The sequence below is a fragment of the Oryzias latipes genome, chromosome 15 (genome assembly GCF_053564925.1).
Source record: "Oryzias latipes strain Hd-rR chromosome 15, Olatipes_Hd-rR_3.1".
Taxonomy (NCBI): Eukaryota; Metazoa; Chordata; class Actinopteri; order Beloniformes; family Adrianichthyidae; genus Oryzias; species Oryzias latipes.
This window is the reverse complement of record NC_136251.1, coordinates 14470646-14487485: the sequence shown is the minus strand read 5'-3', so window position 1 is coordinate 14487485 and position 16840 is coordinate 14470646. Positions and strand designations below refer to the sequence as shown.

General features: G+C 38.3%; 1 protein-coding gene across 2 annotated transcripts; it reads right to left on the bottom strand.

Annotated features, from left to right (window-relative positions):
- Positions 1-3069: 3069 nt before the first annotated feature.
- sncga (synuclein, gamma a) lies at positions 3070-13227 on the bottom strand. 2 transcript variants are annotated; one of them, XM_004077003.5, is made up of 6 exons: positions 12976-13224; positions 9684-9725; positions 8954-9081; positions 8512-8538; positions 6150-6206; positions 3070-3451 (listed from the first exon to the last, which is right to left on the bottom strand). In XM_004077003.5, exons 1-5 carry the CDS (start codon positions 13094-13096, stop codon positions 6150-6152), a joined length of 375 nt encoding a protein of 124 aa, XP_004077051.1. In that variant the 5' UTR covers positions 13097-13224; the 3' UTR covers positions 3070-3451. The 2 variants fall into 2 exon arrangements, with proteins under 2 accessions (XP_004077051.1, XP_004077052.1); XM_004077004.5 differs by lacking the exon at positions 8512-8538 and having other exon boundaries at positions 12976-13227.
- Positions 13228-16840: the final 3613 nt, after the last annotated feature.

The window sequence follows — 16840 nt, the reverse complement described above, 5'->3', positions numbered from 1 at the left end:
CTCCAATCAGTAATCATAATAATCTCTGTAGTCTGCAGAATCAGTACAATGACTTGCAGAAGTTAGAACAAGACAAATTAAAAGAAAATAAAAATGATAGAAGCCTTAGTCATCTGTAATGCTGCAGATTTCACATAAATAAATGCTTTCTATAGAAAAAAAGAATTTTTTTGCAAACAAATCCCACCAAAATATATTTAACAGTTTAAAAAAAACGAAAATGTAATAAAATATCACCATGGAAAATGAATGGACAGCATTGAGACATTTATATTTTCAATATTGATAGGTGTACAAAACATTTCTTTGTAAACAGACAACAGTGAAGATAATTGTCAAATTAATCTCAATTCCAGTTTGGGGGGGGCAGAGTTTGATGAGTCCTCCCCAGACCTCAGTGTTTTGGGAGAAACTAAGGGTTTGGAGATTTAGACTCAAAAACATAAAAATTTACAAAATGCAGTATATCTTTTTGTTTTACTAAGCTAAGCAGGAGGTCAAATTGTGAACTGCAAGCTGAGGGTGGGAAGCCCATTGCGGCTGCAGAACCATAATCCCTTCTGCAGCTTCTCAGTGGTTTCTGATTAAGCTGCAATGACGCCAGGATGTCACACGGGGGTAGCAAACTTCACAAAACACCACAAAAATGCTCAGCTCATGCTTAGAATGTTTCATGCCGTATACTGGTAGCTTTGTAACACAAAGCTCTTTTTGCTTCAGCACCATGGATCTCTCAAATGACCTCTTCTCAAGGTCTGTCAGTTCATGCCGAAGGTCATGTTGAAAGTGTGATGGATTGCTCCACATGTGATACTTCTTTCCATGGTCAGTCCTGAGTAGGTTCTACTCATGAGAACATCTGCTGTGCATCTGGACAAGTATGCAAAAGCTTTTAAGTAATCAACTTTAGACAAGTTTAAATAGAAAACTGTAAATGTTCATCACTTGTATTATCAGTCTTATATTTAACTGTAGTTGTAGTCTAAATTATTACTGTGATTTTCCCTTAACTACAGAATTAAAGTGATCAGCTCTGATTTAGATCATAAAAATATATCAGCCTTTGTCAATCACTTTTTATAACTAACTTGTGAGATATTTTTAAACTGCACAGTTCTTGTCTTTCTTTTAAATAAATAAATAGTGCCATCATGTTTGAGCTGCTCTCCTTGATCTAATTACTAAACACCTATGTGTTCGTCTGTTTAAGTCTCTGCCTTTCTTTAATCTAGTGATGGAATGGAAGTGTTGTGTCTTGCCTCCAGCGTGTCTTTTCTCCTGAATTTACCTTGATTATTGACCTACATTCTGACCTGTTAGGTTTTGCCAGTTGCCCTGACTTTTGCCTTGCACCTTGGATTTGGGTTTTGACTGGCAAACTTCTGCCACACTCCTACTAAAAACTTTTGTGTTAAGATTTAAAAATGTAGGGTAAGAAGTAAAGCACAAAAATAATTGATGTAGCAGTTCTAAGTGTTTTAAAAGAAAATCTAACCATCAGGGGCCATCTGGAGCACTGAGGAAAGAAATTCCCAACTAAATGACCGTAAAGCTCTAATGGGTGGAAGTTATTTATCAGCACCGGTTCAGAGCAGACAGACAATGTGGGCCTTTGTTTGTGCCACACAGAACATTCTGCAGCCATGCGGTGGCCCTGAAACAATGGAGAGAACAAGAACGGACAAATAATTGTGCTGGGAAAAAAACGGTTTAGCTTTCCTCCTGGTTTTTGTAATCAACAACTTTAACAACTCAAAAGCTTAAAACCATTTAGTGTGAAAGCATTTTAAAGATTTGAATTATATGCAAGTGTTTCCATTAAAAGTTTAAAGCCACATATTATTTGGGAGAACAGTCACACATTACAGCAGAATAGAAAAGGTTTTGTTGCATAAGTTTTTGCTGATGAAAATAAGATACCATTGATTTTTTTGCAAATGTTTTTTATTTTCAAATAAAAAAGTAGGCTGTTTGAAAATCAGAGGGGGCTTCTTTTACCACATGTTCTGCAAATTATTGTACAAACGAAGAAGTGAAGTGGAATTTTGAATGTTGTTGCATGTGTTTTATTAAAGTAATGTCTTATGGTTGGAAAGCAGGGTTGGTCATGGAGATTCTTAAATTAAGTCTTTAATTAAAGTGTTAATAATGTGAATGAATACCCTTTTTTAAACACTTTTTTTAAAACCAATTTTCTTTTATATAAGTAAATAAAAGCTGTTTCTGTAAAACATAGAAAACATGCAATTTAGATTTAATTTGACTGAGAACAACACAAGACCACACATTATGTCTGCAGGTGCTACCAAAGGAAGCACTGAAACCAGCAAAGCTAAGTTGGGACTTTGCCACAAAGCAGAGTTGAAGGTTCAAATTCAAGATTTTTTCCAGTGTAAGGAGAGGACTACAGGCAACAGAGAACATGAATGGTGAACCCAACCTCCACTACAAAAAATATTTTTTTCTTTATTACAAAAAATCAAGATATAAACTGGCCAATCAAATGCCTCAGTAAAAGCATGTGGTCTGGGATTGAGCGTTTGAAAGGTTTGATTGACAGATTCTCCTGAGTCCGCTTTCAATGACCCAAACCAACTTGGACCAATCACTGCTCACTAGAGTTGTCTGGCTCCAACATAGTGATATCCGCATCGTAAAAAATTAGTAACTGACATTTCAGTCAGAAGTAAGATATTTTCTAGGCTGACATCACACCCACTCAGTCCAGCTCTCTGACTGTATGAGAGCTGGGCACAACTACTGGTTAGGTTGTGTTGTCTGAGAAGCTTCCATTCAGCTGGATGGAGTAACAGACATTTCCAGCCCAGCTCAATTTATAGTTTTTTTTTTAGTTTTTTTTTTTACTATAAACAGACTAACCCAGCCACCAAGAGCATTGTGGGGTTCAATGCCCAAGGGCACTTTAAAACATTTGGTTGGGCATAATGATCAAGGGTCACCTGCTCTACCTCTCATCCATGCCTACCTTCGTTCACAACTGTTTTTGAAGTGAAGGCAAAATATAAAACATAATAAAGTATGAGAAACTGAAGGAATGACGACTACAGATGGAGTTCAAACTCTTTTATTTTATTTTAGTTTCCAAAGCACAATTAGCTGACAGGAAGTGAGTGTGAGTCATGTGACCAGCTCCAGGCTAGGCAGTCTATCAGGAGGCAGGCTCTGTCAGCTGTCTGACCACAGGAGGGCGGGGCTGTCATTTCACATCTTCATGTCAAGTCAAACTCCACTCTGGCCAATAAGCTGACTGCATTTCAAGCGCTTGACTCTACTTGCCTTTGTGGCCACGAGAGCGCGACAGGCAGAGGCTGCGTAAGCATAGCAACAGCTGGGAATATGAAGGTAAAGCCTATTTACTGATTGGAGAGTAATCCTTAGGAGATGAAGGTCGCTGCATCTTCCTCCTCTTCTCCTTTAGGTCATTCGGAGTCTGACAGATGAAAAAAACAAGAAGGTTAGTGTCTGGGCTTTTTACATTCTAACTTTTCATCCTTTCTTTTTTGAACTTCTGGAGGCCGACCTGAATGTGATAATAAGAAAGTGTCCTATAGGAACCATATAAAGACCCACACCAAAGCTCAGAACCAGCTTCAGGTATTTTTAAAAGCATTGAGACATTTGCAAAGACATTAGTTTCCTTCAACTTTCTTAGGTCTAGACAATTTTTTAAATAACGTTTTTTGTTTTTTTCAGCAATAATCTTTAGTATGAGATGAAACAGTCAGGGGTTACGTCTGCTTCAATAACCTAATGTCAGGTCAAGGACGGCATTATTTCACAACCCTCAAATTTTATTTTTTCTGCCGTGTCTCTTCAATTTTTAAACGGGTTAGTCAGTCAAAGTAAAGCATCAGATTCTCCCCTAGATTCCATCCCTCCCAAGCTTTTCAAGGAGTTCTGCCCCAGAATTTCACAGACGGTCCTTTCTATCATCAACAGCAGTCTGGCTGCTGGGGTCATCCTTGCTGTTTTTAAAAATGCAACGGTTCAGCCTCTACTTAAAAAAGCCAGCCTAGGCAGAAGTGTGTTCGCTAATTTTAGACCCATCTCCAAGACGCCTTATATTTCAAAACTCCTGGAGAAAGTGGTCTACTCACAGCTAGAATTTCTTAATCCAACATCAAATCATTGAAGTCTTCCAGTCTGGTTTTAGACCCTTGAACAGTACTGAGTCGGCATTACTAAGAGTCAGCAACGACATTCTCCTAGCTAATGATGCTGGGGATGGTGTTTTCGTAGTTCTGCTGGATCTAACAGCAGCATTTGACACAGTAGACTGTCCATCACTTTTATGCTCTGGGTTTTAATCCAACATGAGACTTCTGTTGTTTTAGTGTTATTGTACTGTTTGTATTGTTTCATCTCCTTATATTTAATCTTGTGTTATAATTGGTTTTAGTGTCTGTTTTCTTTTATTTCTTGTGTTCAGCACTTTGTGTTGCTTCCTGTTTATTTGAAAGTGCTATACAAATAAAGTTGAGTTGAGTTGAGTTCTACGAAGTCCCATTTTGCTCATTTCTACAAAGATAGTTTTTAAATTCAGTGTCTCTGAAGTTGGGACAGGACTGCACCTCATTCACACGGTCACTGCATGAATCTGTCATCTGATACAGTAAAATTATGAAAAATTTCAAATGAAACATCACAGTTTAGTACTGAAGCATCCCTTCCCAAAGAGAGCCTTTGAGCCCTTTAAAAAGACTTTGTGACGTCATCAGACCTCTATTTTCACAAAAATCAGCCAATCACATCAACACCTAAGAACCATATGTGACCGATGTGGAGCTAATGCTGTATCAGGGACACATCAATTAAACACTAAGGGCCCCATAAGGTGCAATTTCAATCTGTAACATGAAATAAATTAATAACCACGACCACAACCCAGTACAGATGTCACAAATTATACACTAAATGTCTTTGTTTCTACTTACAGTTTTTCTCAGTCGCTTTAGTACAACTCTCAGATCAGAATGAAATTCCCAAAACTATTTGTTCAATCTTCACATCATGATGTCACTTGTGCAAATCACATAAGCAGTTTCTCACTTTTTCGAACAAGTCGCAATTGCTTTGGTACATCCATGCAAATGATTATGTACAATTCTCTGCTCTTTGATACATTATCAATTGTTTATGTCATGTTGATCAAAATGTATTATATAGTTCACTGTGCAATAGTCTTACTCCTCAAAACACCTAGTCATTAGTTCATCGTATAAGTCATTAACTGCAAAATGGTTGACCAAGTTGTCATAATGTGACAAACATATTTCGCTGCATTGCAAGTGAGGATATTTGCTGTGATGTGGATGAGAATTTGTGTCCTACTAACATACAGGAACGACAAGACGTGTAGGAAGACCACACCAATTCCTACAGCACTGCCTGTACTGTTGGACAGAATATTGTCCTATCTTTTTTTCCCCTTTGTGTTACTGTTTGCAGTGGGTTTTTTCTATGTTGATATGACATGGTCTGTCAACAAATTACAATATGAACAATAAAAGTGTAAATGTGAATCATGTCCAGTCTCTTGCAATCAAACAAAAAATGTGTAACTTAAATTTTACAACAATAATTGTCATCAAAACTTTAGCCGTAGTTTACATCAGAACCTCCCTCTAAAGTACACAGTTATATTGACAACATGACTAAGTAATTTGAATGTCTTGTTCGTAGACAATGACACAAGGACTTGACATTCTGATGGCACTGACATGTTCAATGACATAAAGACTTAGTTTTGAGAGATGAACTAAAGATTTTGAGCAAGTTACAGGCTTTTGCAAGAAATCCATAGTGTTTTGCTGTTTGTACAAATTGTTTTGAGAAATGCACGCACGTATTTGCAAACTTCAATTCTGATCTGAGAGTTGTACTAAAGCGACTGAGAAAAACTGTAAAGTCAGTCTATTGAAGACTGGAGTGAATTGACAAGTTTATTTGAGTAACATGCCCCTTAATGGTTTATTTTTTAACTGAATGCAATCCGGACTGCAGGTTTTTTAAGTCAGCTTCAAAGAGGAAGGCAATGCCTCACTCCTTGCTTATTGTTTCAGTTACTCCCCACCATGGATTCATCCACAGAAAAAAGTAGTTCCTGTGTTTTATCTGTGGTTCCTCACCTATTCCGCAGCTGGCTGGTTCTGTTCTCCTCCTGCTGCTGTTTTTGGTAGGTCAGCCTGCAGAGGAGCAGAGAGGAGACCAGCTTGTCATGTTCAGCATCACAATCTATGTATGATGTTAGATAGATAGATAGATAGATAGATAGATAGATAGATAGATAGATAGATAGATAGATAGATAGATAGATAGATAGATAGATAGATAGATAGATAGATAGATAGATAGATAGATAGATAGATAGATAGATAGATAGATAGATAGATAGATAGATAGATAGATAGATAGATAGATAGATAGATAGATAGATAGATAGATAGATAGATAGATAGATAGATAGATAGATAGATAGACAACTTTATTTATCCATTTGGGAGGTTCCCGCATGGAAATTGACATCTCCATTGCATACAGCACTGGTTGACATTCGTGTAGGAAAGAGCAGTACAGTAACCAGAAAAATGTTGCACTTCTCCCAGAGAAAACTGTTACTAACAAGGACATGTTTTCTGTTTAGTAGACATAAAACATTTAAAAGTTGATCTGTGTTCACGATAGTTTTTTCTCTCTAATCAGCTGACTCTGTGGAACTGTCCATGGTCTGATAACGAGGGGTTATATGATAACCATGGTCTGGTTATCATATATCTGATAACCAGAAAATATCAGCCTCTAAGCCATAGTCCAGGGCTTCCCCCAGCCTTTAACTACGCCTTAAAATATAACTATTTATGTTAATTTGCCCAAAATAATATTTGTTTTTGACATTTATCAGAATGTCCATAAATGTCATAAAGAGGATAGTATGATTCTTGGGCAGATTGAGAAATTACAACTGGAACTGATTAAATCTGACTTTCCAAGCATGAGTAAACATTAATGCTCTCCAGCAGAACATGAATAAGTTAGATGTCTATAAAATGAAAGTTGACCGTTTTATCAATGTGATGCTGTTGGAGGTCTCAGAACAATCAGATAGGGTCACATTTGCTTTTATAACTATGATGCAGCATCCTCTACTCTTTTACAAATAGCGCTCGTGAAACACAGGCCTGTCCTTGACGCACAGAGATTTCTGAAGTTTCTCTAAAACTTTCACCAAATTTGGTCCTGCTTCCATAGTCTTTAGCTTTGCAGTAAAACTGTTCTAAGACCTACATCAGCAGTAGCATGTTTGACAGGAGCTCATTCAGTTGATAAAATCTCTGTTCTCCTCACCTTTTCATTGCTTTGGAACGTTTAGAACAACTGTCAGATGATTCAGAAAAATACATTTTTCTCTAGAAATTTTCATAGGCCCTAACAGTTGTCCTAAACTGGGTTGAGTTCGGATTCACACATTGATCTGCAGATTCTGTTTTTGTTTCCTTTGTTGAAAAAGTGAAACACTTTTTAAGGAAGGAGCAAGACCGGCTTCAAGAAAGGGCAGCAGAGCTCCGGTCTGAAGCTTCATACTTGAGATTAGTGCGACAGATTGGAGGAGGCCCAATGAAATGTTAGTATTTGTAGAAAAAGAGTTTTGTTTTTTTTTTACATTTGACCCAGCTGCTCTTATGGATTCAGAAATTGTTGCATCACCTCTAAAGCCAATACTGTGTTCATTCACCCCTTATATATAATTTCCTCCAGACCTTTTTCTATTGTCAGATGCATAAATACATCAGTTAGCTCAAGAATTGAGTTTTTCCAGATCTGTCTAAAGGCAGCTGTAATTGTTGGAATGTAGACAGGCGTCATCTGCAAACAAACTCAGACTGTAGTTGCCTTTTCTTATTCTTCCTATTTTGCAGAGGACACTATCACAGAGCTTTAATGCTTACAGTTTCCACTAAAGGAACCTGAAACTAGCATACACAGGCAGACTGATGTCAGGTTTAAAGACACCTGTGCTAATGATCATAGAACACACCTGAGTGTGTTAACATGAATGCTAACTTTCTACCTTTTTCATTTCTTTCTAGACAAATTTCCTTAGTTTTATCTATAAATGTATTCCAGTGATCAACTTTCAGTAATTATTTTTGCTAGTTTCACTGTAATTAAGTGTCTGTTGTGGGCTTTTCTTTCAATAACAGAGGGAGAACAATTGTTTTGTCTTCATGCCTACTATCAATAGTTAAAAAGGATGTTGACAAATAAACTTTTCCAATGTTATATTTTGATATTTAAATGTGCGGTTGTTATGCCTCTTCAGTTTTATTCAATATGGTGGTAGACATTTTTTTAATGAGCTGTTTTTCTTGTTCTTGCTGTGATGAACATTGCAGAGATGAAACAAATCAGCACGAAACGCCACATGCTAGAATCATGAAGTGAAGCCAGCATCATGCTACCCTCACCCCCCACCCTAACCCACTGAGGCACCTCTGCAGCCACTGGTCCCGCCTCCTCCTGCCAATCACCGGATATTTGTGAAAAAGAAAACAAAAATAAAACAAAAATTTAGTAACACAAGATTATAAATATAAACAATATTTATATACAAAACATATACCGTGTGTGAAATATTGTAAAATCAATTAACTGAGTAAAAATAAAGTATTAAAATTAAAATATATACTTGTTGTGTCTAACATTTAATTTACTTCAAAATAAGGGACAGTACTATCTGTATTAATTATTTTTCATGTGCAACTATGAAAAACACACAACATCTTGAATAACGTTGATGTTTATTCAAAGCAAAATACAAAATGCCTCGAAAATAAGGTGTTTAAAAATGTTCTTTATAGTCTTCCTCCAAGCATCTCTTAAACAAAAATGAAACTCAGCATTGCCAGCGGGGGGGTCATGTGACCTCTCTTACCATGCTGACAAATCCACTCGCCACCGCTGCGTTCTCCACTCCTTCCACTGTTGCCTCGGCAACCTCATTGGCCCCAGCCACTGCAGTTTCAGCAGCAACGTTGACCTGCTCCGTTGACTTCTGAGCAACTGCAACAGCATCATCAGTACATGTCACATCTGTCTGTTTTCAGGCTAAAATTGAACTAAACGTTAAAAGAAGGAAATAGCGTCAGATGAGAGTCTAATCAGGTTAGTTGCACTGCAGGCTTTTGTTACTGCTTAACTTTGTCATTCTAACTATAACTTTGATCATTTAAATAATTTGTGAGGGAAGATGTTAATGTTTTACAAAAATAAGTTTGTGAGAATGTATTTTTTCATATGTGGGGTTTTAAAATGGATAGGTTAGACATATATCAGGATGCTACATTAAAGAAAAACCCTTCCCTCCTATATGTGTAAATCTGAGTCTAAACAACAACCATAGCAGCTGAATACATCTTATTTTTAATACTTAAGTGATAAGACCGAAAAGGTTTTTTTTTTTTTTAAAAACCGAAAAGGTTTTTTTAAGTAACAGCTGTAAAAGCCAGCTGTTGCCTTTGTATCTGAAGTTAATGATGGATCTTTTTATGCATATCTGTGAGTTTGGTGACAGACGATGGATTCACCCGCAGCAGTGTGAAGAAAAGAAGCTGAAAGCATGTTTGTGCGTATTTGTTATTCAGCTTGGGCGGCTGTTTGCTCACCTGTGTTGACCCCTGTCACCACCCCCTCCATCGTCTTGTTTCCTGGAAAAAATCAAAATCAAATTGAAGCGTCAAACAGAAAAGTATTATTTTCTAGTGATTGAAAAATTCTGGTTATTTTCTAGACTGACTGTATGTTTATGTCCTTTTTTTTTTCTCCAGCTGTCTGACAAACAGCTCTGTGCTTCTGCACCAACAAGCACAGAATAGGAAACACCAAAGTCTGAAACTGGCTTTTTAAAGTTTTGTTCTGGTTTTGAATCACTAAGTTGAAGATTTCTGGTTCTCTAATCTGGGTCAAACATCCCCTGCCCCCAGTTCATAGTTTAGATCTCAAATATTAGCGTTAATTTAATTCAATTCAATTTTACTTATTGTCCAGTATTTACAACAGTCATCTCAATGGGAGTTCATACTGTGTAATAAACATGGATCATTAAAAATATGAAGTCATAGAATTCAATAGCTGATCACTAAACTAAACAGACTAAACTAAAATGGGCATTCCTGCCCTTAGACCCTCCATCACGGTAAGGAAAAACACCGGGGAAAAAAACGGATTCCGGAAAAAACAAAGAAACCATAGGGGTGCCCACATGAAGGAGGGATCCTCCCCCAGGATGGAAATGTGATGTACCAGAACTCTTAGAGGAGAATTAGCTTATATAACTCTACAACTACATATTTAAATGGTCCAGCAGATAGGTTTGATCCAGATGAGTGGGGGGACGGCTGGGGGCGCGAGACGAGCCAGAGGCAGGATCCACAGCCAGGTGTGGGAGCAGGAGCAGAGACTGCAGTACACGGTCAGGTACAGGAGCACAGATGAGCCAAATGGCGTTAGCTGCAGTGTACTTTAGACAAACAAAACTAAAACTTAACAGACACTTGAGCGCATTTCCCTCCCTGATATCTCCTTAAACAACCCTTCTGGTGACTCCTTTTCTGGCTTCTGTAGAGCAGTATAAAGGACACTGGGGGCAGTGCAGCCCATTCCTTCGCTCAGATGCAGAATCATAGTGTTATAATACAGTCTGAGAATGTAGGGCGGGTGAGGCACAGCAGGGCTCAGACTGCAGACTCTTTGTCTGCTCTGTGACTCACTGTCATCTGACCCAGGAGCTCTGTGGGGGCTCGGATCAGATCTGCAACCCATGAAATGAGCTACAGGAAACCAGCCAGGCAGACACAATGCATATTTGATGAGCTGCTCTGAGCTTCCCTCTGCTTTTCCAGGACACTTACTGGCAGGTTGTGATCTCTAGCAAATGTGCTGATTCATTAAGGTGAATGAAGAAAATGCATTTTAGAGATTCAAGAGAAGGATCTTCATGTTCTTCCAGAATTCTGACAGGATGGTTTGAATGGTCTTTTGTTGACTGTGATCTGATCCAGGAGCTGAACTTTGCATCTCCTCAGAAGAACTTTGCCTGACATGAATTGACCAAAGACCAAAATTGTGCTAACATAAACTTGTGTTCATATTTCAAGACAAGTTTAAAACATCATAACAAAGATAGTGATGGAGGACGAGCAGTTAGGTTCTAAAGTACCAAAAACTGAATCAATGTTGGAAATATTGCAATCGTATCAAAACAAGCCCAGGGGAAAATATTAGATCTCACTTTACTTTAGGAAGGTTTTCCATGCTTTAAAAGAACTGAAACTTCCAAAAAAAGAAAAAATCCAACATTATGCAGAATTCTAACTCAACAGAAACTGTTAAATGTTGCTTCCAGGTCAAAAAATGGGGGCGTGGTCAGTCAGCAAGTGGGTGCGGCCAGTTAGTAATTCAGGGATAGGAAATGCACATTTGGCTCCTGCATCTGCTTCCAGAGTTCAGGAATTTCAGAGATGCTTGACCAACAGCAGGAATTGCTCATCACCAACCAACAAGTTCAAAAAAGTGTATTATCACTTTATTTATCCATCCATCAGGTGGGAAAACAGCAGTGGGGGATGTGACATCATTTCCTGTAGATCTTTTTTTGTGGTTGTCATAGCCAAAATGATAAATCACAGCATCTTTCAGGTATTTCTTGCTGAGTTTGATTGTCTTCAATGTTGAAGAATTTGTGGGTTTCAGCTTCTAGCAGCTTTTTTTCAAAGGAAAGCTTCAGAGAGACGTAGAAGTGTGCTGGCTCTGCACTTGTGTTCATCAGAACATGAAAAACCAGACAAAAATTTGCTCGAGATGCAGAAGAAGTCATGCTTGAGCTGAAGACATGAACTTAAAGTTAACTGAGTTTTAAGAGGAGAAAGAGGCTGGAGTATAGGTCAGGGTTTATTTTGACACATCTCAACTTTAAGTAAAATCCCACTTAAAAGCAATCATTTTGGGTCAGAAAAAGATTTAGATATTTTTTGTGGTTTTGAGGGTTTGGTCTCTGTTCCTTCTTGGCTTGTCGCTAAAGAACCTGTCATAAAGTGGAGTTGGAACATGACACAAAAATATTTAATTGTCTTTTATTTTCATTTCTGTTACTGTTTTCTTGGTTTCTCCTAAACTGGAGTCACATGACTATGCTACCATGTGACAAACGTGAACCAGTCTCATTTATTTTATTGTTGCCGAACACTGGCATGCGTCTTCGCCACACCCAGACTAGCAATATCAAGCCTCACCTTTCTCTTTTGCAGCAACTTTTGACTGATAACTGAGGTTTTACCTCAGAGGCTTCATAACTTTCACAAGGAGGCCGCAGAGCCTCAAAGGGGGCAAAAGCGGGCAGGGGAGCCAGAAGGGCATGGCAAGCTGCGACAAATGACACTTTGCTACCTTTGATTTTTTTTTCCCTCCTCGTTTTATACTGTCATTTGTCTCACTTTAAGGACTTTAAGCTGTGTATCAATTCAAATGTTAATAGAAATGACATATTTCTGTCTCCTTTAAATCCCTCTATCACTCCTATCACTTATTCTTTTCTCTGTTTTTCATAAGTTTTGAGTGTTTTTACATTGTCCTCCCTCACTCCCTTGTTGTGAGTCTGATTTGTCTTTAAAAAACAAATATTTCAAATTTTTAGACCAGATCTGACTCACATGGGAGGTTTCATGTAATGTTCAATTGCATGCACGTAAAATTGTGTAGAAAGTTAAAAACAATGAATTTTCTCAATAAATGTTACGATAAACTTCAGTTTTTGTCTTTTTATGGTTTTTTTGGTCTAAAACACTCCTGAGGAGCAGACTTAAATCCTTCATTCATCTTAATATCCTCATGTCAACTTTTGCTTGAACTCTTTTATTATTCTGTCTCAGTATAAACTCATCCTTCCATCCCTTTTCTTACCGACATAGATGACCCCCTCCTTCGTTTTGGTGGCAGCCTCCTCCACCCCAGCCTTTGTCTTTTCTGCAGCAGCCACCACTCCGTCCTTCGCCATGGAGAATCCCTTCTTCAGAACATCCATGACGCTTTGTTTTTTGTCTTCTGTTTGGTTTGTTTGTCGTCTGCTCTCTTCGTCCTCCTGTGCTCTGTCCTCTGGTCGTCTCACCGCTCCTCGTCCTCCAGCATCTGTTCTTCCTGCTACTGGATGAGAGGAGAAGAATGGGTGGAGAAAGAGCACGTGAGAGATGGGAGGGACGGGGAGGGAAAGAGATATGTGGAAACAACGTGTGAAGCAAACGAAGCACAAAAAGGGAAAAAGTCCTTCTTCACTGCTCTGATGTTAGTTTGTGCTATAAAAACACAAATATGTGTTAACACATCTGACACTTTCTTTAATGTGGATGTCCTGAATTTCCCTGAATGCATGAACAATCTGTCTTTTTTCACCTATTTTTTAAGGTTTTATTTTCTTCGAGCAGGTCACGTTCCTGCTTTTTTTAAATAGTAGAAACAATATTCTTTAATCCAAAACGTTGACCTTCTGTTTCAGATCAAATCTATTGGAGGCAGGTCAGTTAACAAGGTCACCACAAGGGATCTTGTAAAGCTATATTCACACCACTGTAGGCGACATTCAAGCAACCACTCCCAAAGAAAAGTCTATATAACGCATATAAATCGTTTTTTGGGCTACAGTATTTAAAACTCTTGTAATCACACGTCGCTGCGCAAGTTTTTACATCGCTTTTAGGTTTTACACACAAAACACACTGCCATTGAATGTGTGTTGCAAGTTAAACCAAATCAAACTTTGACCAGTCGGGGACTTGGATTTGGTACTGACATATTTGGAAGTTCCAACCGTTTGAAAATTGACCATGGAGGAGAAATTAATAATTGCACTTTGTGCCCGGCTGGAATTCTGTGGCTCCAAGTCATTCATATATCGGAAAAGAGCTGTAAAAGAAAAAATCTGGAGCAAGATTTACACCACTTCAACATTCCTCACCAAGCCTCTTTCAACTGACATGCGCCAGTAAACAGTGCAAAGAGAAGAAGAAGCCCCTTTCTTCTTGTCCAGTGGGAATATCATGCTCAATACGAGTTCAAGAATCCGAGTTTGCCGTGTTCTTGACGTGTCTGGTGTGAACATAGCTTTACACATTCACCCTCTATTCAGTCAAACAGAAACAAACTGACCATCTGGTTTCCAACCTTTTCTCCTATTTGAGAAGGATTTGACATGACAGCTGCAGACAGTTCTATCACAGGGAAATGTTTCAACTTCATTCGTTCATTTTCACATTTGAGATCAAAATTGTCCTCAGTCTTATGATTGACCAATCCAAGAATTACCATCAAACTCTCAGCTGTACAACCCTCTTACTGGGCAATGCTGTCAGATGGTTGCTACATCTTGACCTTTGTTTATAAAGACCAGGATTCCATGACATCCTCTCTTGCCAAGATGATGCATTCAAGGAAACTGTAATCTAGACAGACACAAATGCACAAAACAAATACAGACTTCTCTATGATTGGTCAGCAATTGGTTTGGAATTTTTCTTTTAGTTTGTGTATAGTATTTCCTTTTTTTAATATATTTTTGTGCAGGATTGAGAGGATGGCATGTTTCCACAGTGACTGGAGCAAAGATAGATGTTGACCAGCATCATTACACTCACACAGTCTCCTGCATTTACTGTGTAAACCATTGATTTGAATACTTATTGGGTGAGTATTGATCATCAGTAGAAACACAGATCTATATATCCTTCCATCTAAGAGTGTCCGAAGAACAAAATTAAAGCTTCTCTCATAGGTTTCTTGAAACTGATTGAATAACAAACCATTTTCACCTTCAGATTTTGCTACTGAAAATAGTGCCCCGAAAAGAGCAGCAGTTGGAACTGCCGGATTTTTTCCAGGTGGTTTCGGCCCAACTCTCAGTCGAGTCCACAAAACAAGAGATGGAAAGAGCACAAATGTCAGCGATCAGGTTTTTAGAAAGACATTTGCTTGATTGACAAGAACCCTTACAGGAAAACTGTTGGACTAACGCCAAAGTACTTTAAAGTTTTCAAGAGCTGTGACTCCGGAGTTAACTGACAAAAATCTGTAAAAACTAAACAGCAGTAAAATTACTTTTTGTCGTGATGACAAATTTGGATCAAAGGTGGCGCTTTTCACAGAGGACAAAAGTCGTGACAACAACAAGGTCACATTTCTAACAGCTAAACGTGATGAACCCACAAACACTGTTCAGATATTGCTGGAGAAAATTAAAATTTGTGTCTAAAACCACATTTTCTATTTTGTGCTATAACCACAGCAACCTCGTGCACAGGGCAGAGCCGTGTTGTGGTCCGATGACTGAGCCAACGTTTTCTGAATTTAATGATGTGACATCTGTGGATTCAGATCAACCTCAGTACCACTATTGCTCCAAACTGATTACATGGAAAAACCTGATGAATGTTTTGTTCTCCTCTGTCTTTGTCTGCAGGAAATCAGCTGATCTGCTGTTTGTGCAGCATCCAGGATTCACTTCATGAGTCACCTCCATGAGGAATCTGGAAGCTGCTTTCTAATTGAAAGTTGTTGAGAGTTCATGCCTTAAATGAGCCTGCTTGTGTAAGTGTATGTGCAGATGCATGAGTCTGTGTCTTTGTGTGTACGTGTGTGTGAAAGCGTGCGTGTGTGTTAGTGCATGTGTGTATGCATTTGTGTGTGGTAGGGATTACATGTGCGCATCTACGTGTGTCTACATGGATATGCATGCAATTGTGTGGGTGTATCAGTGTGTGCACATGTGTGTGCATATTAGTGTGTGTTCATGTGCTTATGCGTGTGAGTGTGTGTTAGTGTGGGGGTGGGTGTGTGTAAATGAACATGTGTGCGTGTTCATGTGCTAATGTGTGTGAAAGAGGTCAGTTCCCCTCAGCTGAGAGTTTTACACTCAATTAACACTCTGTACTAATTTACAGGTTTGTTTGTGATGTTTTCCTTTTTACCAAGTACCACAGAACTGTTGTCTCCTTTTCCCAGAAGTCCTTGCTAATTAAATCCACCTTTCACCTTTAATTCTTTTCCTGACACAAAAAAGCTGTTGTCAGTCACTTTTTATTGCGATAAATACACTGTCAGCAGCAATATGGCTTAAAAAACCAGGGCAATGGATTAGAGAAACCTGGTTTTCCAGATTCCAGTTGGCTTGTCTGTGCTCCTGTCCTTGGCCGTGGACCTCGTCTCTGGCTTGTCTCATGCCCGCAGCTGTCCCCCACTTCAATTTGGATGAAGCCCATCTGCTACACTATTCAAACGTAGTTGTAGAGTTAGATAAGTTAACTCTTCTCTAAGAGCATGTCCACCCCAGAAGATGTTTTTTTATTTATTTTTTTCGGAATCCGTTTTTTTTAGGAGTTTTTCCTTACTGAGAAGGAGGATCTAAGGGCCGGGATGCCCAATTTAGCTGAGTCTGTTTATTTTAATTAAGCAAGTACCTATTGTATTTTATGACTGATGTCATGTTTATCATACAATTACTGGCATGAAGCCCATTGAGACTACATTTGTTGTAATGTATTGTAACGAATTCAATTGAATTGGAATTGGGTGTATTAACAACAATCAACCTATTATTAACCTATTCATTTCTTTTGATTTGAAAATTTTGGTCACCCTTTTGTCATGCTAAAAAAAAAATCACACTTTCTGTGTATGATGATTTCAAACTTAAACAGGTCTATATCATGCAAATCAACTTTTTGAGCTTTTAAGTGTATAATGATGTTCATTCATTCATTCATTCATTCTCTATTCTGTT

What these genes read in the sequence shown, in the direction of transcription:
- sncga (XM_004077003.5), bottom strand. Translation starts at nt 13,096, where the DNA reads ATGGATGTTCTGAAGAAGGGATTCTCCATGGCGAAGGACGGAGTGGTG. An exon ending in GGAGGGGGTCATCTATGTCG is followed by an intron (nt 9,726 to 12,975) that starts GTAAGAAAAGGG and finishes GATTTTTTCCAG; the next exon opens with GAAACAAGACGATGGAGGGG. An exon ending in CGGGACCAGTGGCTGCAGAG is followed by an intron (nt 6,207 to 8,511) that starts GTGCCTCAGTGG and finishes GCTCCTCTGCAG; the next exon opens with GCTGACCTACCAAAAACAGC.